Source organism: Hippoglossus stenolepis, chromosome 12 (assembly GCF_022539355.2).
Source record: "Hippoglossus stenolepis isolate QCI-W04-F060 chromosome 12, HSTE1.2, whole genome shotgun sequence".
Lineage (NCBI taxonomy): Eukaryota > Metazoa > Chordata > Actinopteri > Pleuronectiformes > Pleuronectidae > Hippoglossus > Hippoglossus stenolepis.
This window is the reverse complement of record NC_061494.1, coordinates 16,076,136-16,103,865: the sequence shown is the minus strand read 5'-3', so window position 1 is coordinate 16,103,865 and position 27,730 is coordinate 16,076,136. Positions and strand designations below refer to the sequence as shown.

At 40.8% G+C, this 27,730-nt stretch overlaps 1 protein-coding gene across 4 annotated transcripts; it reads right to left on the bottom strand.

Moving 5' to 3' along the window:
* Position 1: 1 nt before the first annotated feature.
* On the bottom strand, positions 2 to 24,642 carry col17a1b (collagen, type XVII, alpha 1b). Of its 4 annotated transcripts, none has more exons than XM_047342359.1 (56): positions 24,264 to 24,642; positions 22,939 to 23,003; positions 19,353 to 19,403; positions 19,095 to 19,202; positions 17,377 to 17,691; positions 17,181 to 17,237; positions 17,026 to 17,061; positions 16,869 to 16,919; positions 15,747 to 15,893; positions 14,140 to 14,673; positions 13,424 to 13,507; positions 13,237 to 13,299; positions 12,967 to 13,119; positions 12,723 to 12,809; positions 12,600 to 12,644; positions 12,377 to 12,520; positions 10,921 to 11,376; positions 10,768 to 10,887; positions 10,612 to 10,662; positions 10,425 to 10,451; positions 10,264 to 10,326; positions 10,073 to 10,168; positions 9,918 to 9,959; positions 9,204 to 9,221; positions 8,999 to 9,052; positions 8,881 to 8,916; positions 8,768 to 8,803; positions 8,604 to 8,666; positions 8,262 to 8,297; positions 7,975 to 8,046; positions 7,835 to 7,861; positions 7,714 to 7,749; positions 7,563 to 7,598; positions 7,390 to 7,470; positions 7,247 to 7,282; positions 7,061 to 7,153; positions 6,327 to 6,407; positions 6,137 to 6,187; positions 5,924 to 5,983; positions 5,775 to 5,834; positions 5,638 to 5,664; positions 5,446 to 5,505; positions 5,234 to 5,320; positions 5,080 to 5,118; positions 4,850 to 4,966; positions 4,642 to 4,761; positions 4,438 to 4,548; positions 4,114 to 4,257; positions 3,901 to 4,020; positions 3,631 to 3,810; positions 2,425 to 2,565; positions 2,058 to 2,270; positions 1,490 to 1,654; positions 1,269 to 1,349; positions 1,107 to 1,190; positions 2 to 1,021 (listed from the first exon to the last, which is right to left on the bottom strand). In XM_047342359.1, exons 2-56 carry the CDS (start codon positions 22,991 to 22,993, stop codon positions 966 to 968), a joined length of 5,406 nt encoding a protein of 1,801 aa, XP_047198315.1. In that variant the 5' UTR covers positions 22,994 to 23,003; positions 24,264 to 24,642; the 3' UTR covers positions 2 to 965. The 4 variants fall into 4 exon arrangements, with proteins under 4 accessions (XP_047198315.1, XP_047198316.1, XP_035028626.2 ...); XM_047342360.1 differs by having other exon boundaries at positions 10,768 to 10,991; positions 11,058 to 11,376; XM_035172735.2 differs by having other exon boundaries at positions 10,768 to 11,376.
* Positions 24,643 to 27,730: the final 3,088 nt, after the last annotated feature.

Genomic DNA, 27,730 nt, shown 5'->3' with positions numbered 1-27,730 from the left:
ATCCAAAAAATAGATTTATTGGTACGCCTTTCAAATATATTGATCAAATGTCAATAAGTTCAATCATGTAAAACACAATCTGGTAACATTTTTATAATTTAATATCTTCAACAGTAACAGGTAACAAGAAAATATATCAATTTCAGTGTGGTCTAGTACAAAAATCTGTCATTTATAAGTGATTACGAGTCCCTGTCTTTCAACCATGTGAAAAATGTGATTTAATAACAAAAACCTTTTAAGTGCGTCGACCCAAACCAACCCCACCTGTGCTCCGCAAACCGCCCTCGCTCTAACAGGGGCCGTGTTCGCCTCTGATGATGGCGTATTGCTTCATAAACTTAAAAAAAATGCATGTTGTTTTGTGATATGTGTATGTGGTGAACGAATGGACGACTTCCAGTGGTCTTAAAGACTGAAGGTTGGTTTGACATACGTGGTTAATATTGCAATGGTTTGCTTTGATACAACATGAAACACTTAAAACAGAATATAATCCTCAATACAATATAATCCTCAACAGATACAATAAAAAATAAGTACAACACAAGCAGTGGAAAATGTTCAAACTAAAAATATCAGCGATTTGCTTCCTATCACTTAAAAATACATCCTCTCTTTGACAAAGCTGCCCCAAATGTTTGCATACAAGCTTCTAACTCAGCGAAGTAAACATTATACACCCACATGTGAAAGTGAAAAATGAAGCCTGTCTTATAGAAACACTGACCGGCAGCTGAACCCTTTACCTCTGCTGAAGTTTTAAAAGAGACGGATGCTTTCTTTGGCCACTTTTATTTTCTCAAACTGTCCTGTGACATTTCTACAGATGGCAAGAATAAGGAGCATTTTTTTTTAGCTTTTTGACTACTTGCATTGCTACTGTTGCTGAATGCCTAAAATAAAAAAAAAGTGAAGTAAAAATGGAAATGAAATCGGACATGATCCAGTGGTTTGTTAACCCTTCAGCCACTCTTTGCCAGACGAGGACGCAGCTGGCGACGACGCCGCACTTTATTGACTGAGGAGAATGTGAGAAAACAGTGTAGTGATGAGTTGTATTGTATGTGACATTAGTTTTTATGCAATGATTTGACGATATTTACCTGTGTCCCTCTTCTGCACTTTGTGTGGAACCTGGATCGTGTACGACCCTGGTAATCCTGCGAGACCTGGCTGTCCAGGATCACCTGTAAACACAGTCTCATTCAGACTCGATCCGCCTCTGACAGTCGCTCCACTAAAACATTTCTCTGATGAAAACATACCCTTCTCTCCTTTGGGTCCTGGGTATCCTCTGTCTCCCTGTTGTCCAATGCTTCCTGGAGGACCGGGGATGGTGCCGTAGGCTGCAGGAGAGCAAAAGCACAGATTCAGTCGTAATGAAGCAACATTTTCGGGCTTCACTTGCTCAAGTCTGGAATGTTTTCAGCTGCTTTAAGATCTAACCAGATACAGTATGTGGAAAATCATAACTCTGAGTCCTCACCTCTGAAGAATTCCATGAGGTCAGCTGTGACGTTACCGTAGGACCCGATGACGCGGCTGTAACCAGGTGGTCCGGCGGGGCCAGGTGGACCCGGAGGGCCTTGAATCGCTCTCACGTTCGTCCTGGACGGGCCCTCGACCAGGTACTCCTTCAACAGGCCTTGACCTGCGGAAGGTTGTTAGAAAACAGCACATTTGTCACAGAAATATTTAGAGGTTTTCAAAGTCCAACACAGAAGAAAAGTCTGAAAACTCCTGAACCTGCCTGAAAATCATCATATTTTTAAGTTTTCTTCAGGATCAAATGAATCCAGTTGTAGTTTTTATACATCATTGTTACATCACAAAGAGGAACTGTTAATAGCTAATGAGCACAATTTGTAGTCCACAGCATATCTCACTGACGCCATAGCAACAGTCTCTATGGCAATATAAACACAACCAAGACAAATAAAAATCATTAGAGTGGAATAATTCAAAAAAGCCATTAATACATACGTTTTTCACGTTGTGCTATAAATAATTATTCCAAATAAAAACTGTATGTGTTGCAGCTGTAACTGACTCACTCCTGATGTAGTCAGTAACTCTCACAGCAACGTTGGAGTAGTCCAGTGTCTGGTCAGTGCGGAAGCGGCTGTCACCCTGAGCGTAGCTCTGGCTCTGGCTCTGCACGTAGCTTTGGCTGTAACCCTGCTCTCCGCGTTCTCCTTGAGGTCCCCTTGGACCTGGAGGTCCTGTGGCCCCCGGAGTTCCGGTGATGAAACGACGAACATTGTCAGCTGGGGGGAAAAAAAGTTAACTTGTGATATGTGGACAGATATGCATGCTGGTGTTTTATGTATCCAGTGGACATGGGATTTATGCTTCAACACAGCAGAGGCAGCGTTATGAAGGTTCAAGTGGGTCACATGTCTTGTCTGTGCCGGATCTTACAGGTCAGATACTCCTGAACTTCAGCGCGGATGCTCTCCCGAGGGAAGTTTCCAGTGTAGGAAACCGAGCCAGAGTGACTGCCTGGTGGACCCTGTGGACCAGGTGGGCCAGGAGAACCAGGAAGACCTCTGAACCCAGAACCTGAGAGGGATTACAGTCAAAGTTATTGTGATTGTAAGGGTAGAGGTTGTGTCAGTTCACTGTGACGTCACTGTTCCTCTCTCACATAGAGGAATTAGTGTTGAAGTCATTTATGTAGCATCTACTGGTTTACATTTGTTCGCAGACTTAATTTGAAGAATTTGTGGATAGAGGATCGTGTCAGGTTCAAATGCAGATGGATTGTGAAATCACTCATGGTTATCCTTTAATGTTTAGAGATCAAAGTGATTTGAACATTACCTGAATAAGGACGTTGACAGAATAGAACATATGTGTAATTTCATTTACTCTCTTGTTACCAAATAAAAGGTTTCTAAAAAGTAACATTTTAACTCATTGATTGAATGTTGTAATGTCATATTGTGCAGGTATTGTCACTTATATTTGTCTCGCAATTTTTTTGAGGACCACCAAGCTAAAAGTGCTCTCGCTGTGTGCAAATATTTACAGGTTTGTTTTCAGTTTTCTTTTGCTGCACTACACACGTCTCTGAAAGTTTTATTTCCCTCCTGTTGGCGACTTGAACTAATTAGAAAAAACCTGCCTTTGGTTTTATGTTTGCAGGAAATTGAAGTTTGTTTTGATATAAACGGTATAAATGTTTAATCGTGTTTTCAGAATCATATATTATGTATTCTCTCAGGGAGGCAGTTACGCTGAGATTTAACTTCTATTTGACCTCTTCTACATATGATTACTGCTGTTATTTCATTTTAAGATAATATACATAATACAAGTGTTTATAAATACATTGGAATCATTTTTACTTTTTGAACTATATGAAACTGTAGATCGTGCAGTTTAAGAAGGATAAAGTTTCTGTAATTTGTTTCAGAGGCCGGTAAATAAAATGGTGTAAACACTATGTTGTCATGATTATTGGTTTTCTTTGTTTTCAGATTTAACGTTACAGTCACATTGAATTTCTGCATTGATCTTGTTGTTGTCGTTTTTCATATTGACATCAATGATTTTTCATTGTTCCGTCACAGCAGATAAACAAATCTCTATCTGTTTATACATCATCCTGTGTGTCAGACTCACCCTGCAGGTAGCGCTGAATGTCCTCCATGCTGTAGCCATGACCTCCCGCCCCAAACACGGTGGCGGTGGAGACTCCTGAGGGCCCCTGAGGGCCGGGAGGGCCAGATCGCCCTTGGACACCTGGAGGTCCAGGAGGACCTTGTTGTACGGCAGAGCTGATCCATGAGCGGAACTCTGAGTCTGGGAAGGTGGATGAGGACACGGTGAAGATGGTGAGTGAACAGTTAACAGTTTATCTTCACTCCACAGGTGAAACAAGGTCAGTCTTACTTTTCATCAGTGCAGAATAGTCGACTGTCAAGGTATTAAAGCCAGATGATCCTCCACTAGAAGGCCCAGCAGGTCCAGGTAATCCAGGTGGCCCAGGTGGACCTCGAGCAATCCCTCTGTCTGAGAATGAAAGTAGAGGCAATTTAGTTGTTTGATCGAGCCCAGGCACCAGCTCCAGGGTTGTAGTTTTCTGTTCGGGCCAGCTGTGCTCACCGTTCATGATGTTGAAGACGTACATGGCGACCTGCTCAGCACTGTAACTGCCTGAAAGTCCACCTGATGCCCCTGATGCCCCTGGTGGTCCTGGTGGTCCCTGTGGTCCTGGTGGTCCTGACAAATATCTCCTCACTTCGTTCCCTAGACAGATCAAAGCAGAGACATAGTTTAGTCTGGTGCATCTTCTGAAAAAACAAGTTCTCGCGTGTTTTTGTCTTCATAGTGAAATGAAATTATGTTATAGAATAAGATGGCAAATGAACACAGGGGTCCAAAAGTGTGAGACCACTTTCCATGAGGCCGAACATGTGTTGTACTTACTCTGAAGCATGATAATGAGATCACCAACCGATAAGACTCGAGAGCCAGATCCAGGAGGACCAGGTGGTCCTGGAGGACCCTGAACTCCGATGCTGAGGCCAGAGCCAGACCCTGAAATTTTATACAACACATTATCATAATTAAGCATCACGAGCATGTTCTCCATTTAGTGATATGAATTCTGGTGGAAAAGCACAGGCTTACTTTGAATGTATGCAATAATACGAGCTGAGATGTCGTCCATTGAGCCAGAGAAGGTTCCAGGGATTCCTGGAGGCCCAGGTGGACCTGGAGGTCCAGGGATACTGGACTGCCGGCTTCTACCTGCATGCAACAAATACATTTTGTCAATAATCTGTTCCGTGTCCTGACAGCCTGTGACCTGGTGACCTCACTTCAGAACAACTCTTACTCAGATAGTCAGTGATGTACTGGCGCATCTCAGTCGAAGAGGAGAAGGAGCCCGTCTGGCCTTGAGGACCAGGAGGACCTGGAGGACCAGGAGGGCCTGAAGTGACTGAGATGGAGCCTGAGGAGAAAACGCAATAGTAAGGACCTTTCTAGAGGAGCAGAGATGTCCAACGTTAAAGCCACTGTAAATGATTGTAAGAGAAATCTGGATAATATCATGGTTTTCTCTACCTCTTGAAGAACCCGGAATTCCAGGAGCTCCAGTGTCACCTTGGTAATCATAAGCAACGATAAAAGCATTTTAGGAGGATGAAATATTCATTCTGAAATACAGATAGTAAAACACTGACAGCATTCACAGATTCTAATGTGATGTTAGGTTTACCTTTGAATCCTTGCTGTCCAGGATGTCCAGGAGGCCCTGGTGGACCTGGTGGTCCAGAGATCCCACTTCCTCCAGCATAAGTCGACACTGTAAAGACAAAATAAATACAGTGACCGTATATCACACTGTGCATTCTCCATGAATACCCTCAGCACTTAATATAAAATGTATTTGATTATTTATGGTCAGTGTTAAACGTAAAAGGGGCCGACCTCTCTCGGAGCTTCCTGGTCTTCCTGGAGTACCGGCCACACCTTGCTGTCCTTGTTCACCTGAGGCACAAATTATCAATTACATTTAATGATGCTGGAAAGGTCTGCTCACTGTGCACTGTTACATTACAGCAGTTAGTGCAACAAATACAGACGTAGTAAGTAAATTATGTAAATATGAATGACACAAACCTTGAAAGCCCCTTGGTCCTTGAGAACCTATAATAATAATAGAGAGGTCACGATGAAGTGCGAATAGAACTAAAGAAGTGGAGTTGGTTTTAAATAAATTAAAAAGAGGCTCAGACCACCTCATAAAATCTGATCACCTGATGATCCTTTAGGTCCAGGATGCCCAGGTGGTCCTGGTGGCCCAGTGTAATATGTCCCTGTAAGAAGAGCAGGGTTGAATCAGTGGTGTTACTTAGCGTGTAACCCATATCACGACAGAGCAAAGGTTTTAGATTATGGATCATACCAGAGCTGGACGAATGGCCTGAGTCTCCTCTGTCTCCTTTAGGTCCTTGTCTTCCATAACCTAAAAAGTAAAAAAAAAGGTTAAAGTTCTTCTCCTGGTTTTAATTAGACCACTGAAAAGATATCTTTGATTCCTGTATAAAAAAAATTCTTATGTAAAAATGAATGGCTACACTATGGATTAGAAGAATCGCTTCAACTTGTAAATACTAACCTGTCGGACCCGGAGGCCCAGGTGGTCCCGGAGGTCCTTGTCTCGAATCTCCTGATGAAAACATTTTTTAAACAGTCAATGACATACTTTTTATCTTAGCAGGAGACACTGAAGGAGCAGAATGAGGTCATTCTCAAAATTAATAAAGATGGTCTCTTGCTAATGTTGTGACATGTTGCGTCTTATTTACCTGCACGTCCAGGTGGCCCAGGAGGACCTGGTGGCCCTGGTAGGCTAGAAGATCTTGAGGCTCCACTTTCTCCAAACTGACCTAAACCGGAAAACAAACACGTCTACTTTAAACCAATGGACTTTACTCTGATCTGTAGAAATGGACAAACCAGGGTAAAAGTGTAGCAATGTCTTCATGCGTGTACAACTTGAACCTTTGCTTATTAGCTGCCATTGTCTGCACAAGAAATAAAATAAATGCTGAATGTGAATTTGCACCATTTTTTCTAAAGTTTCGAACATTTTCTTTTGTGTGAACTCCACACCTCAGCTAGTTTTGTGCCAAAATGTTTGCAGAAATTACACAATGTTCTTTTGACTTGAGGAGGCATTCACGTGAATTTTCCCCATGAAGAAGCTGTTTTTCCTGATTGTTCTGACACCACATGAATATAATATAAGACAGTTTTGTGCGATAGATGGGTTTAGACACCTGTCTGAAGTCTGAATATTAGTTAGATCGAGGCCACTGGCTATAGCATAAATGTTAAACCGATTTTATTGCTTATAAATGCAACTTTTCATTTGCAAGATCAAGATTGTGTTCTTTTATTCTCTGTTAAATTGTATATACTATATTGCTTTAGATGCAGATGATGTTATATGACAGGTGCAGCAGGTTATTTCTCACCTCTAAACACTATGTCTAAAAATACTATATATCTATAGTAATATATAAACAATAGTACTCACTGTCAGCTCTGGTTGAACTTATAGTTTCGGTCCTTCTCACAGTTGATCCTTGTTCTCCCTGGTCTCCCTTATATCCTCTGTCACCTTTAGGACCTGTGAGAACAAACCAAATGCATTGATTAGACATGGTTTACATTCTGAGGGCTGAATATCCCACTACAAGAGAATCAAAGTGCGATGACCTACCAGACTGGCCAGGCAGACCAGCAGGGCCAATTGGACCTGAGGACAGATACATCATTCAATCATTAAAAATGCATACAGTTACGGCATTATGCAGAATGCCAGGGACATCATTAAGCTACTTTCTGTGCTGTCGAGGGTCAGACCTGATAATCCAGGAGATCCTGCAGGGCCGGGGGGACCAGAAGGCCCAGGTGGTCCTGGGATGCCGATAGAAGAGGAACCAGCTGAGAAGTAAAGCGATGGTCAGATATGTACAAACAAAAGTCCAATCAATGAGACGTTAAACTACATTAAAATATTTATCACATTCTGTTACCTGCATTGATGATTCTGCCTGGTTGACCAGTTTCACCTAAAAACAAACAAACACATGCTACATAAGATCCAGAGTTTGATAATCAACAGCACCAATACAGTGTCCTTTAGAAAGCTGCAGAAGACCCTCGAGGCCGAGGCAGGAGTCGTACCTTTGGTTCCAGGTTGTCCTGGGTTTCCTGGTATCCCTAAAAGCAAGATGAAATTACATTTTAGTGTGAGAGCATTAAAAGCTAATATACACTACAATGTCTCGTGTGTTAATAGTCGTACCTGGTGGTCCTTGAAGCCCAGGTACTCCTACAGGGGTGGGGGGTGTATTACAAAAGTATGTCATCATATTATCCACTGATGATAATGTTTTATATATTCAAAGATCATGTTTCATAGGAGCGACGTCATGTTCACTTTACCTGGAAGTCCAGCGTCTCCGGGAGGCCCAGCAAGACCCCTGAGTCCAGGGGGGCCGGCAGGTCCTTGGTCACCTGAGGGCCGAAAAGAAAACATGATTTATTATTGATTTTAGGATTATTATTATTTTTATTATTATTATTATTGTTATTGTTATTGTTATTGTTATTATTAGTAGTAGTATGTTTGGAAGGAAATATTTTTTTAGCTGGACATCCCTTAATTTTTTGTGTTGTGTAATTATTGTGTTCAATAGTAGTCAATAGTAAAGTTAATAATAGTCATTTACCTCTTGATCCTTTTGCACCATCTTGTCCAGACTGACCTGTTCATGAAAAGATGAAAATAAATAACATTGTTATATTCTGTATAATGTGTGTTGCTTTATGAGCAGAAACCTCTCTTCTGCCCCCCTATGGAGGATCTAGTTATTGCCACTTAGAAATCTGTTGATTTCCTATAACATTCGCCGTGACAGAAAAAGGATAAAGATAAGTGAGGTATAAAGTTTATCAAGTGTTTAAAGTGTAGAATTAAACTACCAAATGATTATTTTAAGAAAGAAGAGGACAAAATTTGAGACACTCTGTGAATAAATACATTATCTGAGGTTGGAGGTCTGGTAACTTACCCATTGACCCTTTGGATCCTTTCTCTCCAGCTGGTCCGTGCATTCCTGATAAACCGGGGTCACCTGAGGAGCGACAGAGCAGAATTAGAAAACTTATATTGCTGTTCGATGTACGTAACATACCAACAAATACAGTTTAATGGACAAAGACCGATTTCACTGACCTTGCATGCCTCTGACACCTTTCTCACCAGTTTCACCTGAAATAAACATTTAATTAAAAAACACTGACCACACAAGACAAGTCACATGAAAACACGATGAAGTTACAACAAACCTTTAAGTCCTTGAAATCCAGCGAGCCCTCTGTCACCTGCAGAGCGACAGGAGAGACTGTGAGTGACATTGAAATCAATTAACGGTGAATTTCACTGTGTTTAACTAACGTGACCCACCTTTAGGACCCGGTGGCCCGGCCTCGCCACGGAAACCCTGAGCACCAGGTTCACCTGTAAAAAACAGATCATGTAAAATGTAAGTGATGACGTCATGGTAACGCTAACAGTGTTTTATAGCTGGTGCTGTTACATTCAATTAAATAATGTTCAACTCAGGAGTCACTGTATTAAATGATATGAATGATAACAGGGAGAAACTGACCTGGTGATCCGGATGCACCTGGAGCAAAGATAAATCATTTTTAGACAACAACAAAAAAACTGTATAACATCAATTATATTGCAATATCATAACAGCCTTATAAATAATATTATTATTATTATTAAATCCTTAATAATGATATTGAAAAACATAGTACTCATGTGGAATTAGCACTGGAATTACAGTCTATTGATCCATTAAAGACAGGAGAGACACAGCATATGTGCACTTATACAAAAGTAAAATCATAACTAAAACTATTTAACTCAGCTGAATGTTTTCATGTCTTAATGCTTTGTTTAAATTGTTTTGATTTAAATTTTGTTTTTTGTAAATGGATGGAATGAGGCTGCAACTAGACTGAGTGACTACGCTGCCACCTGGTGTTGGAGCACAGACTCTGCCAAGGAAGATCTGTTTTCATTGCCGTCTGTCTGTCTGTCTGCCTGTCTGCCTGTCTGCTTGTCTGTCTGCCTGTCTGTCTGTCTGTCTGTCTGCAGGATTACTGAAAAACTACTGAACTGATTTCCATAGAATTTTGATGAGGGGCGGGGCCTGGCTGAAGGTCCAGATAAACAGGCGGATTCAGGACTTCTTTCTTCACTTGGTATGCAGTAGGTATGAACTCTCCTCTCAGACAACTAGATGTTTGTGTTTGTCATTTACTTGAACATGAGAACAAAAGGGAACAGGGTTTATGTTGAGTGATCTCACCTTTTGGTCCAGCAGTCCCAACCCCAGAATCTCCAGGAGCCCCTGAATAAACCAAACACATCAGATCATGTAGCGACTCATTGTTACTAATAAATTAGCTGCTGTTAATATCACTAATGAGTGTAAAAACTGAATCTGAACCGTATCTTTGTCACCTTTCGTTCCAAAGCCTGGAGGTCCCGCCTCACCTCTGGGGCCAGCTTGGCCCTCACGACCCCTGAGACCCGGTGGCCCCTCCAGTCCGTGGTCACCTGATCAGAGGTTTTACATACAGACACTCACTCAATCAAAAAATGTTAAACAGGGAACTTGTAGCATGTAGTTTGACCTGAAGAGATCAGTGTACCTGAGATTCCTTTCTGTCCTTTAGGACCCTCAGGGCCTGCATGTCCCAACGCACCTGGAGGACCTGAGGTCAAAGGTCACACTGAGTAAAACAGCATCATGACATCGCACAATAATCAACCAAAATGTAAAACACTGGTAATGTTCGTCATCTTTCCTCACCTGGAGTTCCAGGGTAACCAGAATCACCTGTGACAAGTGACACATTTAAAAAAGATGAGATCATGAAAATAACAGAACAGAAAATATTTCTTGCATTAAATGTTTTCACAATAACAATGAAAATTAATGAATAGAAATAAAGCACAAGGGAAATAAGTTAAAGAAATAAATTATATTTTAATTTCACCTTTAGGTCCAGGAAGCCCTCGCTCTCCCTGCCCTGAAGATGCCAGAAAAGCTGAAAAGGAAAACAATTGTTCAGTGAACAGGCATCTAGTGTGAGAGTGTGTGTGCACGTGCTTTGTGTGTGTCAGTGTATTCATAAAATATCTCTGTGTCGTACCTCTGAATGTCTGTGATTGCATTTCAGCTCTGAGCATCTGCTGGATCATCAGCTGAAGAGAGGCAGCGTCAATGTGTCCTCCACTCACACCAGTACCAAGCCCACCACTGAAGCTGGTGCCTGTGCTGCCGGAGCTGCCACTGAAGCTGGTGCCTGTGCTGCTGGAGCTGCCACTGGAGCTGGTGCCGCCACCTCCAGCACTTCCACCACTGGCCCCACCAGCAACACCAGCACCACTGACACTACCGCTACCACTGCCAACACGGGCACCACTGGTAGCACTGCCGGCACTGGCCCCACCAGCACTGGCCCCACCGGCACTTCCGGCACCACCATAGCCTCCCCCGTTGATACTGATATCATTGACACCTTCACCTCCAGTGCCGGCAGCACCAGTGGCAATTCCAATTCGTGTTCTGGTGCCTGAGCCTCCACCTCCAGCGCCCAGGTGTACTGTGCCGTCAGTGTTACTGTCACCTCCGCCTGCACCGAGCGCTAAGGTGTTGATGGAATTGGAAGAGCCTGACAGCTTACTGGTACGTCCTGAGAAGACGGACGACTCGGCCTCCAGGGAAGCCACTCGATTCTTCAGCTTCCTCACGTCCTCAGCTGAGAAGAGGAAGTCAACAGTTGTTAAGACAGACAATACAAACATGAGCACACAGTCGTTCTCAATCTGAAACATGACAAACAAATACAGTGTCTTCCACAGATTAAATTATAACTTTTCTATTCTTCTTTTTTACTGTAAATGTGATTAGTATTTTGTATCTTTCACGTAAAGCATCTTGTGTAGATTAGGTAGATGTTAGTTTACAGACTTGCAACAAACAGACTGAAACAAATAATCAATTAATCAATTAGTCGACCGACATCTACTGCAATTACTTTGATTTGAAGTGGTTGTTCGGTTATGTTTTTTATAGCATATAAAAGTATAAGTATGCAACACAATCAGCACATAAAAAAAATATGTGCATGTACAAAAATGTTTTATGGCTGTAGAAATAGTTTATGTATTTGTAATTTGTAAATTAAAAAATTTAAATGTTTATAGGACTATGTTAAACAGTGAGGTTTCACAACGTCTGAGACACGAGACCCTGAAGTTACAGCTACAAACCTCAAGCTGCTGTATTTACTGTGAATGATCTGCAGTCAACTGACTTTACTGTCACTCAGTAACTGATTTAAAATATAAAATCAGAGGTTGTCGCTTTGTAAATGTTATTTCAGGCTCTTTTTGTCATATTTATTCAGGAGTAAATCCACATCCACAACTCTCCTGCTGCAAGAAAACAAAATGAAGTCTCTGATGTCATGCGACAAAACTTTCTGGAGCTGCTCCAGTGGCAATAAATGCCAGACCGACTTCATGGCAGCGGGACAGTACCCAGAGGTCCAATCTCCAGGGAGAGGAGAAGGTTTCCTCCCCTCACAGCTCTTAGCAGCACAGTGAAATAATACTCACCAGCCTGTAAAAGCTGAAACACACATTTTATTGCTTCAAATCAAATGGTCACTCCCAGTCTCTACATTGCAGAGCAGCTCCAGAGAGAATCTCATGACTCGTGTTAAATCTCATAATGTTGCATCAAGTGAAACTCACCCAGCGCGATGAGGCCGAAGAGAAGTCCCAGCAGGAGGAGGGAGAGGAGGAGAAGGCCCAGCAGCCATTTCCACCAGGAGCAGCAAGCGTCGGAGCAGCAGCAGAATCCACCACCGCCGAAGATGCCGCTGTCCTTGTGGATCTCTGGAGACAAAATCCTCACATTCAAACTCTAAAATATTCATAATCATGTACATATCAACATACATGCAATGAGAAATACCTGCATAGGTGGCTTTGTCTTTCATTACAACTCCAGAGGATCCATCTGAGGAAAATAAACATCCACGTTAGTTAAGTACGTTATTCCTTGTTGTTAGAGATGTTTTTGATGACCTGCACTCACAGTTGGACATCTCAGTCTTCATTGGAGCCGCCTCACCGTAGCTGGAAATAAACTTCTCTTTCTTTATTGAATCTCCCGATAGTGACCCTGTAAATATAGAAATACACATTTTTTCACATTTGTTGTGATTGAGGAGGAAAACTGAAAATCCAGCCTTGGTTCACAAACTTAGGTCATGTAAATGTTAAGAAACCCCTGTTAACTAATTGTTATTCCAGAAGGGGGCAGTGAAGATCTGACTCACCTCCTCCGACATGAACGCTGCTGCTGCTGGTGAACTGCTTCCCGCTGTCTTTAGCCAGAATGAACCCCTCTGCGTCCCTCTTGGCTGAAACGTTCTCTTTATCAGAGACCATGAACTTGCTCCTATTCGTTTCATCAGTTTGGGATCGAGTGACTGAAAACAACAACAAAAAAAGATGTGAATCATTATCATTTTTATAATTTGAGAATTATTTTGACCATGGTAACTTTTGTTTTTCAGATTAAAGAGGATTTCTGTTGTGGACTTTACCTGTAGAGACTCCAGAGCTGACGAATCCGCTCCCAGTTGACACATTCTTCTGAACGCCATAACCTGTAACACACACACACAGATAAAGAGTCTTGTAAGGAAGGAAGATGCTACTTGCACAAAAATGTAGAAAATATTTGACAATGTCAGAATATTGTGGAAACTGTCAGAAAACAGGCTCCCATACCTCCAACGTTAGCGCTGACGTTGGCTGCGTTGGTGGTGAGCACGGTGCTGATGGCGGGCGCCAGATTGTTCTGAAAGCCGTAAACTGAAAACAGAGATACACAATCTGACTTTAATAACATGCAGACATAAGAGAGAAATATGATGCACTTGGAAGGTTTATATTTTAAAACAAGTAGAAACAAATAAAAGAGAAAAATAAATAAATCTCACGTTGGACAAAGACACCAAAATAAAATAAACCATAAAAACGATATGCTATACAAATAAGGAGTTGAATTGGATGATAAACCCTTTAAAAGTGAATATAACTTAGTCACAGATTCAGAACAGTAAAACTTGTGATTTAAATTCACACAAAATCCCACAATATTCAATCTACAATAAAAATTACAGAACTGTAAAACATGAGCACGATGAACTTTGTTGCTCAATTTCAACAACACATAAGTTTGAAAATGAGACAAGGATATAGATCTTAATGCGTGATGACATTCATAATAACCCTCAGTGTAAGAAAAATTGTCTGTTTTGTTATTTCTTGAAAGCATATCCTCCCCGTGTACAGAACCAATTTGTCTAAATTTGAATCGATGTGGTCGTCATCGTCTGCTTTATTAAAGCAGAGATATCTTGTTTTTATTTTCATTCCTCCATTACAAACAAGAACATTTCCCCTGCAGGTAACAGGTGGTGTTCACTGGACGCTGGTCTCACCTGATAGGGACGAGGGCGAGGTGGGGCCGAGCGGCGAGATTCCTCCAGACCTGTTGTTGGTGCCGACCTGGTACGAGTTGCTGCTGGTGTTGCCAGTGACCACCATGGCGGTGGGGGAGGGGAGTGTGGCGGTGGACCAGGAGAAAGATGGAAGGACAGCGTCCAGCATGTCATATTCACCTGATCTCATGCTGCCGCCGTACTGACCTGACCTCACACTGGTGTCGTACTGGCTCATTTTTACACCACTATCATACTGTCCTGATTTCAGGGAATCATACTGGACTGATTTCCCACCAGTGTCGTACTGTCCTGATTTCAGAGTGACATCATAATGGCCTGATTTTACAGCAGAATCAAACTGTCCTGATTTCACACCGGTGTCATAATGGCTTGATAACAGAGTGGCATCGTACTGGCCCGATTTTACACCAGTATCATACTGCCCAGATGCCAGACTTGTATTATACAGGCCTGAAGCATCAATGGTGTTGAATGCACCGGATCTCACACCAGAGCCATATGCAGAGCTCACTGCAGGAGAGAGAAAACACAAAGACAGAAATCAAGAAAAGTTCTTATTATATCTTATTTTCGTATGTTTTTCATTAAATTCTGATCAAATTACAATTTCATTCTTTGGTTTATGTATGTTAGTTGTAATTTTATTTTATTTTATACTTTCGACTTTGTTCACCTGTTTTATTTACGTATTACTATTTATTTACTTTTACACTTAAAATATTTATACTTAAAATAGTATTACATTTGATATTGCCCTCATTTGTGTTGAGGAATTTCCGTCCATCCTCACACATTACTGTATATGCCACTATATATTATGTATGTTGTATATTACACATTATATCTGTAGGCTTAACTATCTACCAAAAGGATGCGAACACTATACATGTAAAATAGAGAGTGACAGCAATTCTAGCCAATCATGGATGTGCTGTTAGAATGGATGATGCAAGTAGAGGGAGATATACTGGGATGCTGTGTGAGACATCTTCAGACTTGGGGGGTGACAATTCCTCATGTTGCTCTGTTGGCGTTTGTGTATTGTTTCACCTTCTGGTTTCCTTGATGCATCAAGTCTACATTCAAATCTTCTGCATAAGACATCAGCTGCTGCCTGAGTTCTCCTTTCATCAGCTTCCAGAAAACTTCCAGGACAACTTGTGACTCACTCTGAGGTTTCTAATTTGTTTTCCCTTTTATGTTATGGGATTTATGAATCCTCGCTCTGGTCAAAGGCGATGCACCTTGACGGAAAATGATTGATTGATTGATTGGTTGATTGGTTGATTGGTTGATTGATTGATTGACTTTCAAATATAAAACATCTTTTCAATGTGTTGTCCAGAAGTACCAAGGAGATACTGGGTGTCAGACAAAATATAGAAGAGGAGTCTTCCAGGATTTTGGAAATATTCCAACTAAGCCTTGTATGACATTAGCAAAATGTCACCAAGGAGCTTATATGTCATGGGAGGTACATAGCGGGGCCATGTTAAACCATAAATCTCCAGGACATCTCAGGGACATCTCTGCAGACATTTTGTCTGTGCATGTGGAGTATGCGCTTGTGTGTGATTCTATACCCGACTGCGTGGCCACAGAGACGGTCTTGGCTTCCGCGCTGGCCTTTTTAGGAACAGGCAGAGTGGTGGAGGCAGTGGACGAGCGAGTGGGGCTGACGCTGTTGGCGCGTCCCTTCAGCAGCTTCTTCACGTCCTCCAGTTCCGTCCCTGCAGAGCCACAGACGCACCAACAACACTCAGCAAATGTAATGCAGGGATAGCTCTGAGAAATTCATTGTAGTGTATGAGTTTAGTCTGAAAGTATCTCAGTACTGTAGTTTAATAAAAGTTTGATGTACTTCTAAGATCATGCTACTTCTACTCAACAATAATTAATAAAATATTCTATTTTATTAAATCTTTCTGACAAACACAGGCCAAATAAGTGTACTAGAGTAAAGTGTAATGCAAGGTATAAGTACATCAATTATACTAAGCGGAGTATTTAAATAAAAGTACTTGATTGCATTGCATGGCTTCTTTTTATGTTGCTATTTTAACTTCATCAACAGAACTAAATTTTTGTTCCACCTCTGCTGAAAGCAAAGAAAAGGCAACAGGGCAGAACTAGACCCAGCAGCTGCGGTGGGGTGAAAGTGGCACAGAATGACTAACTGCTGTAAAGATGTGGATCAAATAACAGCACTTTTACATTTTAATCAGCAGGGGGAGCGATCAGCGTCTATAAAAGTCTGTCCCTCCACTGTTTTGCCTCAAACGGGACCAGTGACTCATGTGTGCCATTGTTGGCACCACAGACCTGCTCCTCAACGTCTTCCCCAAATAAACACTATTCAAACAAACCAATGAGCCGTACACTTTAAACCCCACCCGCTTCTCTCTCACTGATGTGCAGTGTATCTTCTGTCTGCAGCTGCACATGTGTAACTACTTGAAATTTCATGAACATCAGCAGGTACAGTAAGTGAGTGGAAGACAAAGAATGTCCCACATGTGATCTACTGAATACTTGGCCACAGTATTTGACAGTAACACAATTCAGCTGAATAAAAATATTGCTCTACAGTGACCCCGCAATAAAGAATCCGAGCGGTTCTTTGCACGGACACTCTGGAATAAAGATGCTTTGTTGCTTTCTGAGGAATTGCGTAACCGACAGCGAGTGAGTCCAAGGGGTCTTACATCTGCCGGCGGTGGGAGAGGCACTTTGTAATCTGGCTCTGATCGCGCTCTCTGGTAAAAAAAAAGAAAATCACAATGGAAGAAAGGAATCCAGATTTATTCAAATGAAAGTCAGGACAATTAAAAGTCACGTGATGCAGAAACTATTACTGAATACCTCTGCTTTCGCTCCTCCCTCTTGCGCTGCTGGAGCCTGAGAAGAAAAAAATGGGAAGAATACATGTAAACACAGAGACATCTTGGAGATAAAGCTGGAAAAACATTGAGCGACAAGGAAGTGTTCAATCCCATACAGCTGTCACTCTCACTTACAGTAGTTCCCATAGTCTTTACGAGTAAATTCTGGGGAGGAATTTGCACTGGAACTTCCTAGAAGACAAAAACACAATCGTTTAGCAGAAATACAAACAGCTCCCTTGTGCCGCAGTTTCCTTCATTTTGTAAATGTTCTGTATCAGACGCTGCCGATGCCAACTGTGCACCGCCTGTGTTATTAACAGGATCTCACCGTCATAACCTCCCGAGCGGCTGCTTATGATCGTCCTCTCTCGGAAACCTGGCGACAGGCCTCCAGATGAGCCAGCGGCGTGCGCTCTCCGGCCCCCCCCAGACGAGCTGGACCTGACCTTTGACACCGAGCCCACGAGGAAGCCTCCCCCGCTTCCTGCTCCTCCTCCTCCTCCTCCTCCTCCTCCTCCTCCGCTTCCGTACCCATCTCCATCCAAGAAACCCCCCAGTCCTCCATCGCCTCCCCCTGAGGAGTCTCCCCCCAGGTAAACTCCTGAGGAGGAGCTGTAGCTGTTGGTGTTCACACCTACAGAGGCTGCAGGGACGATACAGACCGGTTCATTTACAATTAACTTCTCCACAGCATGAAGGCACAAACAGCAACAGGCCTCAGCCACAAAGAAGTCACCTTAAAAGTAACTGAGTACTTATACTCAAGTGCAAAGTTGAGGAATTGTACCACTTGCATTTGGTGATTAAGATCAGATCCTTTACTTAAGTAAAAGTACAAATACCCAAATGTAAAAATACTTTATTCCAAATAAAACTCTTGTGTCAAAAGGTGTACCAAAGGTGAAGTAGATTAACTTGAGTAAGAGTACTTGAACCATGTGGTGATTGTTAAAACTGATGCATGTGTGAGCAGTATTTTACAGATGTAGACTCTCCATGTGGAGCTGGTTTTAAATACTTTATAGCGTTTTTTTAAGTGTAGTCCTGTGGTTCCCAAACTCTGAGTCTGTCCTCAACAGAAGGTCACAGGATAAATCTGAGGGGCCATTTTCAAAGTTTGAGATTTTCTCTCATCCTCGTTTTCTTTTGCTAATCTTTGTTTTGTTACTTTGTGTAAGCAGCCTTTAACCACAGATAAACAAAAGAAAATGGATGAATCAATTTAATGTTCTACTATTCTAAATCGGGCTAAAACGTCTGCTGATTATTTTCTTGCTCACTTCATTGACTGCATTCATCATAAATGTATAAAAAAAAGCAGTCAGAAATGTCCATCACAGTTACCCACGGTTCAAAGCAACATTTGATCAGATGTTTTGTTTTTACAGCCCAAACCTGAAAATGATTCAGTAACTGTGATTTAAAACCGGAAAAAACTGTCATACTTGACGAGCTTAAACCATTAAAATGTTTGGAAGCTTTTGAATGAAAAATGACTTAAATGAGTAATCATTTTAGCGGTCCTTGACTTTTTTTTCTACAGCGCATAATGTTTTAAAAGTTCTTTATTTTGCGTGTTCAATCTAAATTTGTAAAGAAACCTGTAACAGATAAATGTAGATAGAATTAAATTGCCATAAAATGGAAGTAGCAGAGTAGCACAAATTTATACTTGTAAAAAGTACAAGTATTTAGTTACATTCCAATTCTGTAAAGTAAATAGTTACTAAAGTGGCTCCACCTCGGGCAGCTACAACAGTAAAATACTTCTTGCATTAGTAATATCAGTGTTATTCTACATTACAGTCTGACACCCACATTTCTGTATTGAACACTTTTAACATTTAAAGCTTTTGAATATATGGTTCAAAATATATACTTCTACTTTAGTAACAATGATTAACTTGACAGTTTTTAAAAAGTTCAAAGCTTTACCCAAAAGCCAAAGTTAGTTTTAGCTTTTTGTTCTAGTGGGCGTTGTACGTTTGTTTTAAGACAAATGCAGGACTTCCTAATTTTGGTCTTTGGTTGGAAATGTGCTCTCACATGAGGAGAAATAAGTTCCACTGCTGTTCTGGGTTAAGACATTCTTCTCCAAGCCCAGCCCACCAGCACTGCTGGACATATTCCTGTGATTTGATCCGCCGGTTCCCTCTAGCAACGAGAAGACACACAGCAAAACAAGAGAAGCAGTTACTCATCGGGAACTTCCTCCAGAGACGCTCGGCTATAATTATTGTCTTATGCCTTTAAGTTTACTGACAGTAATTAAAGTGAGTAGGACTGAAAGGAAGAGACACTCACTTGGAGGGAGGGAAGTCAGTCTCCTAGTGGTGGTTATAGTTTCTGTCACAACTGATGAAAAGAGAGAAAATGATTAGTCTGTACACACACGGCACGTTAACTCTGATTCCTACATATCATTTAAATGTCCACATGTTAATCCTGATTGGCAGGTGCTGAGTGGAGTGTTGAGTGACACGCAGGGTGATGACTTTTACACTTCCAGAGCGGAATTTATGTGACTAAGAGATAATGCTTTATATAGCAGCTATAAGCCACTAATGAGAACGCCACTATCACGTTACTGGTCTTTCTTCTACAGGACTAACGTTTGTCTCCTTAGCTTCTCCGGTTACATATTTAAAACTGATTTACATTATAGCCACACCCTTAAGGATTAATACTATCATCATTTAAATAACGATAAAGCATTAAAGTATGCCGATGATTTATTAGAGAGTGAACACTTTCAACTTTTTCTAAGTCGCTGTGTTTAGCCTTTAAACGCTCACAAATAAAAAACGTAAACAAAAGTACTTAAAGATTTAAGGTGTTTAAGTATAATGTAGCTGAAAGATGATACGTCTTTAGTGGTGCATCATGGTCTCCACCTGTTGGCAGCCATAAGTGAAGGCTGTGTAAAGATGATGAATGAGGACAGTAAAATAGCTGTAATTAGGTGAAACGTGGCTATTTTTAATCAGACATGAGTGAGCAACTACTTGTTTGTTAGATGTTGTGTCTGTTTACATGCGTGGAATAAATAAATAAAGAGCAAAAAAATTAAACGGAGCTTCCGAAGTGATTTTAATTGTTGACAAACACTGTAGAAGTAATAAACACAAATAAATGTCTCTACAAAGGTAAACAACTGCAAGATAAAGTGCTTTAAACCATTTTATATATATTTGAACTGATTATAAATGTAAAGTTGAACGGCTTCAATCAAAGAGTTACTTCTAATAAGCTTTTACTTTGTACATTGTACGTTTACATTGTACAGATTACTTTCTATTTTTCATGTTACCTTGTGTTCATATTGTATATTCACTTACTTCCTTATTTATTACTCTTATTGAGTGTCTACTTTCACTTCCCCCCTTGGCTGCTGTCACACTGTTAGTCAATGTTTTAAATGACAACTAGATTATTTATTAAATTGTGCCCCTATAAACAAGATTTTATGGAAATGTTTTTTACATTTCTGAAAGCTGAGTCCATGTGGGTTTGTTTATTCTGTTTCATATTCAAGTTGACAGACTAAACAGAGAGATACATTCGGGTTTATTTGGATGAAGTAACACATTCTTGTCAAAATAAAGCCAAACCTTATAAATCACACTAAATTAAATGCAGAGTACATTCAAAATAAATATCGACTAAATCATCAAATCAATCAACTACATTTAATATGTGAATCTTTTCTGGGGTGTCACAGTTTAGATTTTTACTTTGACGTCACACTTACTGGAACTTCCCAGAGCTTTCAGTCAAACCCAGAGGCAGATGGAGTTTGATCAGTTGTCATGGAGATAGTTTGGTTATTGTCATGAACTTAAAAGTTACATATATGTGGTATTTCAAACATTATCATAGCAGCCGGCAACTCTTCTCTAAGTAAAGACACGGTGTTGTACTGTAAACACACCAGCCCACCATGGTGCTGTAAACCAGGGAACACAGTGGCTGCACCTTTACATCAAGGCTCTAACCCTTTAATAAAGTGTGGCTATGCAAACAATGCTCGCCATGCTACATAGCAGCTTACTGCTCTGCATGCCAGTTCGAGAGAGAGCTGCAAGGTTGACAGCCGCCCTGAAATGAGATTTAACGCCGTGCGTTTACCAACTGAAGTGTCTGACATGGAAGATCTGACAGTGACGGGGGCACAGACCAAGCGTCAGACACATGAGATGTTGGTTTTGTTGTTGTTGTTGTTGTTGTTGTTGGCTCTATTGTACACAGTTTAGCTTTTTTAGTTGTGTTCACTGGGCTTCGTGACATACACCGATTTTACAGACAACACCTTGCTGAGATCTCGAAGGGAGGCGGGAGGTGTTTCTGAGGTTGAAATTGTCTGAGTCCGAGATGATGTGCGACATCTAGTGGTAATAGATATCATATATAAAAGCTAAACGACATCCAAACCCTCTCCATGAACGCTCTGGAAAGGTTTCAGCAAGTGAATCTTACTATTTCTGAGATCAATAGGACCTTAAAGCTCAAATAGTTTTTTAGGTGTATGGAAATACTCTGAAAAGAGAATTTTGGCATTTGTGTTGTGGATTACTTTAATAGGGAAAAACAATTTAACAAGGGAAAACAGCCTGAATACTCTCATTTATAGCATTAAAGTGATTCAGAATCTACTACATGAAAGACCCATGTAAACCCCTTTGTAGCTTTGTTTTGAAAAGAGCGGTATATAGATTATGTTTATGGTTATTACCATTATAACTAACATAATGTACGTAGCTAGTTGAACATTGCAAAATACAGAAGGGGAAATGACTGAAATGAAAGGTCATTTCAGGTCATTCATCATGGAATAGAGGCAGATAATTAAGATTTATTTAAACTTTATTTAAAGATTTGTTCTGCAGCCTGTTGAGTTTTCCTGGATTCAGTTATAGATAATATAAATTCCATTTCAATTTCATTCTGCCTCCTCACTCCTGTCCTCCTCGTCCTCCTCCTTCCTTTTAGGGACTTGTGTCTGCTTCGGGCCGAGGCTAAACACTAACAGTCATCAGTGTTCACACTTTTACTGCCGTGACTTTTAGAAGAGAGACTGAGCAGACAAATCAATGCGTAAAAGGCATCTGAAAACCCACTTGTGTTTTGACCCTCCAACTTTGTTTACTGTTTCCGAACCACATGATCTCGTCTCTGTCTCTTGTTTTCTCTCTCTCTCTCGCCTCTATGCTATAAAACCACGGGTGTGAAAAGTGCTACACTAATTTCTTTTAGTAAAAAACAAGAGGTGACCATGAGGACAGAACGGCTGATTACATGTTTGTCTTGGTTCGCGTCAAACACATAATCAGACATTCCTTGACCTCTCCATCCTGTGTTGGGCCGAGATGAGCTGTCCTTATATTCAGCTATGATGACTGCAGGAGGAAAAACCCAGAGGATGACTTACTCCCTGAGAAATGGTGCAGCCATGCCGTAATGTTAGTGACAGTAAAGACCCCGAAAGAAGAGAGACAGAAGCGTCACCCAAGAGAATGATGCAGGAAGCTAAAAGTGTTTTGGAGTCTTTAGGCTCAGATTTCCTCTCCACCAGTCGGTCATTAAATAAGAAATAACAGTTTTATATCTCTTAGATCTGAGGAAATGAGATGTTGTTTTTAGAAAAGATTCGGCAGAGATTTTCAAATGTATTTTTAACACGAAGTAAATTAAAATAATTTCCATTGTATTCATGTTACTGTTGACATTTGACCTAATAAAACCCAAAGTATCTGCATTCATCTACAGGTTCGAGTGTTTTTTTTTCTGAATTGTGTGAATCGGCCCTTTTACTGCGTTTTTAGTTTTTGTTTTTTAACGATCGCTTTGTTTATTGTTTTCAAAACCTTATAAACAAAAGGAGAAGTCTCACCCCTTTCTCCTGACAAGTCTCCTGAGTAGTCCATCTGTCCCGTTAACTCGTCCATCCCATCTTATCTGGTGAGATGATAAACCATGATGATAAACCATGATAAACATTGGCCACGGTCATCGATACTTACTGAGCAAACTGTAGTCAAAGGCCTGTTTATCCTTTGACGAGTAACTGTGGTTAAATGGCATTTTAACAAACATCTGATGGGAGAAGGGCAAAAAAAAAAAGTCCAGCATGTTGCCAAGAACGAGTTGGGTTTATGACCAGAATGCTTTTCGTCGAATGTTTACTGCATCAGTTTGAGGTTTTATAACTCTGAAGACGGAAAAACAGCATCACACCAGTCTCATGACTTTATAAAATCACAATCTAATACTGTAGTAGATCCAGAATTCCCTCAGAACAACTTTAAATGATTTTAATAAAGACATCTGCAGGAGTCACCTTAAAAAACATTCCAGACAAGTGAATAGTCAACGCCACAAGAAAGGCCCCAGCGGGTATAAAAAAGCATCATTTACAGATTTCAATAGACTTTGTATTTACTTTGGAGTCTTTTGAAGAGCAAACTAACAAAAGGACAAAAGAAGCCATTGGATCAGTGCACAGCTCTGAAAGACCTTCCTATCGCCACACCCATGCCGTGGACATTTAACCGAATGTGGCTCATCTACAGAAAACTTATACACACTTTCATTGTGAAATTTGACATTAAGAAAAGCAGAGACACTCCCAAATATGACATTTCCCCCTCATTCCTCAAATCCTCTGTTGCTGAAATCACATTTTTCAGCCAGTGAAGTGCAACAATCTAAGTTTCTCTAAGTTTATTTGCATTTCTCAGTAAATCCAAAGCTTTACTAAAGCTCACACAAAGCTCTGTAACTGATCTTAGCAGCAAAGATAGACTAAAAGGACCCTCTCACTAAAATCTGCATGGGGCCATCTCCTGCAGTATATTTAGAGGGATGCAAATAGCCCAGCAGAGAAACCTGTAAAACTATCCAAGTGTCTATAGATACCAGCGGAAGAAAAATGATCCCAAAAAACCCCCTGCTGGGTTTTAGACAGGCAGATATGTCACCTACTTGCAGCTTGTAATTTATAGCCCGCAGTAAACTGGACTTTGCGCAATTCCATCCATTAAAATACATCTGCATGCGCAAAAAAAGGAAGCTGCCAGCCCATCACCAAACTCCAAAGGAGTGCAGTTGTTAGTGCCAGAGGCGCAAAGAGCCATGTGGGAAGGAAACAATCCAGCGAACACAAGTTTAAACACAATTAAACAAAGAAAAGAGTTTCCAGGTCCCGGGGATCCATACCTGAAGCCAGCTCCAACAACAAACACCCAAATCCTGATCCCTCTCCCAGAGACAAGAGCGACTGATCCGGTCCACGGGAGGAGGAAGAATAATAATAATGCGTTTTGAAGAGTTGAACTTGATGCGTGCTGGTGGTGGAGGAGGAGGTGGTGGGTTGTTCTTAAAGTCCTCCGTCCTTTTGTGTCTTGACTTTCCCAGGGCAAGTCAAAACACAGATTTGGGATTTGGACACCGGTCCCTGCACCGCGCCCCTCAGCGCTGGAGCTTTGGCAGGCTGGTTGTTAATATGCATTTAAATAAAACAACGCCTGAAGGAACCAATTATGTTGTCAGAGACAGATAGTCGACTGCGGAGAGGTGAACTCCTCCTCCTCCTCTTCCTCCTCCTCCTGTTGGTGCTGCCTCACCACTTTTCTAAACGGGCAAAGTTTTGGAAGGAGGTGTACTTTTTTGGGGTGGTGGGAGTTTTTCCTTTTGTTGTTTTTCTTTTTTTCTTTTCAGATTGAAGTGTGGGAGTGGAACCATTGCAGGGTCTGCTGGGCTATTGTGAGCAGTAAATCCCTCTCACTGCTGCAGCTGGAACACATCTGGAGCCCATATTGGAAGTAGAAGCGGAACATTTAGAATGTATGGTTCCAGCCACTTATTACATAACCAAACAGTATTTTTACCACACATGCAGAGTCTTTCAGAAACAAAAGAGCAGGGAACTCTCAGTAACTGACTCTAATCCTGCAGTTTGTTTGTGCAGCTCTTGAAGGATGTGTTTATTCAGATTAGGGAATCATCCAGATGATTATCTCTGGAAGAAGCAGCATCAGGCTGCACCACAAGCACATGAACTCCCATTTGAGGGAATACACGAGCTGTTTTTAACTGGGTGACCATAATATAACTTTCCTATCCATTCATTTTACATTTATGCAATTTTGAGCCAAATTAGATGCTTTATTCTTCCACTGGCAGCCACAAGCACCAGTAGGAGCCCTCGCCCGCCACACCCTGCGTCGACATCCACCCACCCTGCATGACTCACAGCGAGCATGACTCCAATCTGCTGCAGCGATGGAAACAAATGGCCCCAAGGATAGTGTATAGAGAGAAGGAGCCGCTCACTCACATCTATGTGCGAGGTTAAATAATGCCAAGTCTAACAGAAAAGGAGGCCTGGTTTTAAAACTCCAGACTCAAGAAGGAAAAGTAGTGGAAAAGGAGTGAACAAGACTGTGTAGCCATTTTGGATAAATCACACTCGTGTTTGTGTTGAGGAGAAGAGCTTTACAGATAAGGGCTCATTATTTCTCTGGGGGAAGGTTTCAAAAGTGACCAAATGAGGTGGGCAGCGAGTTTATACACAGCAAAGACCTTAATCATAGGTTTCTTAAGATCATGAGACATTGACAATGAGTCAATGTGAAAGTGAATCTTAGCAGGAGAGAGTTGTACAGGAACCATCAGTTTATAGGCCTAAGAACATAATTCACATAAGAACTGATGGAATAAACAGATAATGTTGGGCTTCGGCGGAGGACATTCTTGATTATAGTTAACCGGGGTCTCAACTGATTTTAATATCATTTTATTTTAACTTCTTCCACAAAAACACAAAAAAATCTATTTTCTATGCTCAGCTTCCCAATGTTTTTATTCACTTTACAAAACTGCAAACTTATCCTCAGATTTTCGGTTTTCTTGTTGACTGAACGTAATTTTTTTTGTTTTGTGAATTTCAAATTAAAAGAATTTAATTTTCAGATGACTTTGGAACTTATAAACATGAGTTCTTCTAAGTTGAGGATGTTTTATTGAAACGATAATGTGTGATTTCTGAAAGGAATGCAAGTTTTACTTCATTTTTAGCAGTAATATTATTATTACTTCACTCTTTGACGCCAAAAGAAAAAGCGTCTCTCACTCAGGGGGATATTACAGTTACACAGCAATTAGTGGGCTACAGTTCAAATTGCTATTTTGAAAGCATTATATGTTTCTCAGTTATAGTTCTTTTTCACAGAGAACATTTAAATAGGTCAAATGGGAAAAGCACAGATGTAAATCATAGAATTGCACATCAAAATTTCCAAAACAGAAAATACAGTAATAATCAAAGGCAGCTCTACATTATTAAGTAATTTTGTGGCTGTGTCTTGTCCACGGGCCCCATGTTTAACTCTTGTCTGCAGATCTTTATCACGCTGCCATCTAGAAATCATGTTGTGTAAGAAGATAAGGAAACCTTCGCGGATGAGACACTGGCACAGCATGAAAGGGAAAGTCTTAACAACAACAGCAACACGTAGAATCACCTGTGAATCAAAAACAATCAACTAACCTTATATACAAAACATTATAACCCATGAAAAGAAGTGACCTGACTGCAGTCAATCACTTCTTCACTATAGATAGGAGACAATCCAAGAAGCTGATGTCAAGGATCCGTTGTGTTTGATACAATCTCTTCCTTACAACATATTCCTCGACTTACCGTGTTACATTAATGGGTACGACAGTGTCTTTAGAGCCCTGAGGCCTGTATGTGCGGCCACCATTCACACCTGATAAAAGCTGGCACCCACTGTCAGTCTCACATTCCCTCTCTAGATTCTATAAACCTGAACCACCATCACAGTCATTTCATGTCAACTATTCACAGGTTTAAAAACACCTCCTGACTCAGACTCAGTAATTATCTCCAAACCTCAGACCTGAAAGATTCATCCATATAAAATGTTTAAAAAAATAGAGAGAGAAATCTTAGTTCCCCAGGGTATGAAATATCAGACAACTCCTGACATTCAAGCCCGGGCAGGATCACGGTTTTGATGCACACCTTTTTCCTCGTGGCTAAAAAAAAAAGACACAATTAAATAAATTCTGGATATCAGCACAAGTCTGAAAACAAGCCTGAACTTACAATGAACAGGGAGTCTTAAAACAAATCCTTTAATGGAGATGAATCAACCGATGAGTAAAGCTGAATCACAAATATGACTGGAGGCTTTTAACAGAGGTAACCAGGGAGCACTCGGTCAACACTGGACCCATGTGTCCACGAGATCACAGAGAAATCCCCTCTACGCTTCATTTGAGGTCTTTATTTGGTGAAACAGTGCAGCTGGATCAGTGTTTCTCATTTTAACCTCACGGGAACAATCCACCTCTATTCTCCAAAATATCTTTTATTTATGTATTTGTTTTAATTTACTAAATCATTGTTATTATTCCTCTCGGGTGTATTGTACAAAAGCATATTGCTGCCAAGCCAGAAAAAGAAGAAAAAAAACGGGTCAGTATCACGTTATTGTGTAAAATGTATTGCATTATACCATGATAACTTAGTTTTAAAATAAAAATGTTCATGTTAAATCATAAAATCTATACTTAAAATTATGTATTGAAGTACTAAGTACAGTATCTGCGGTGCAAAATGATATAATAAGTTCAGAAAAATTGTTTTGTTCTATTTT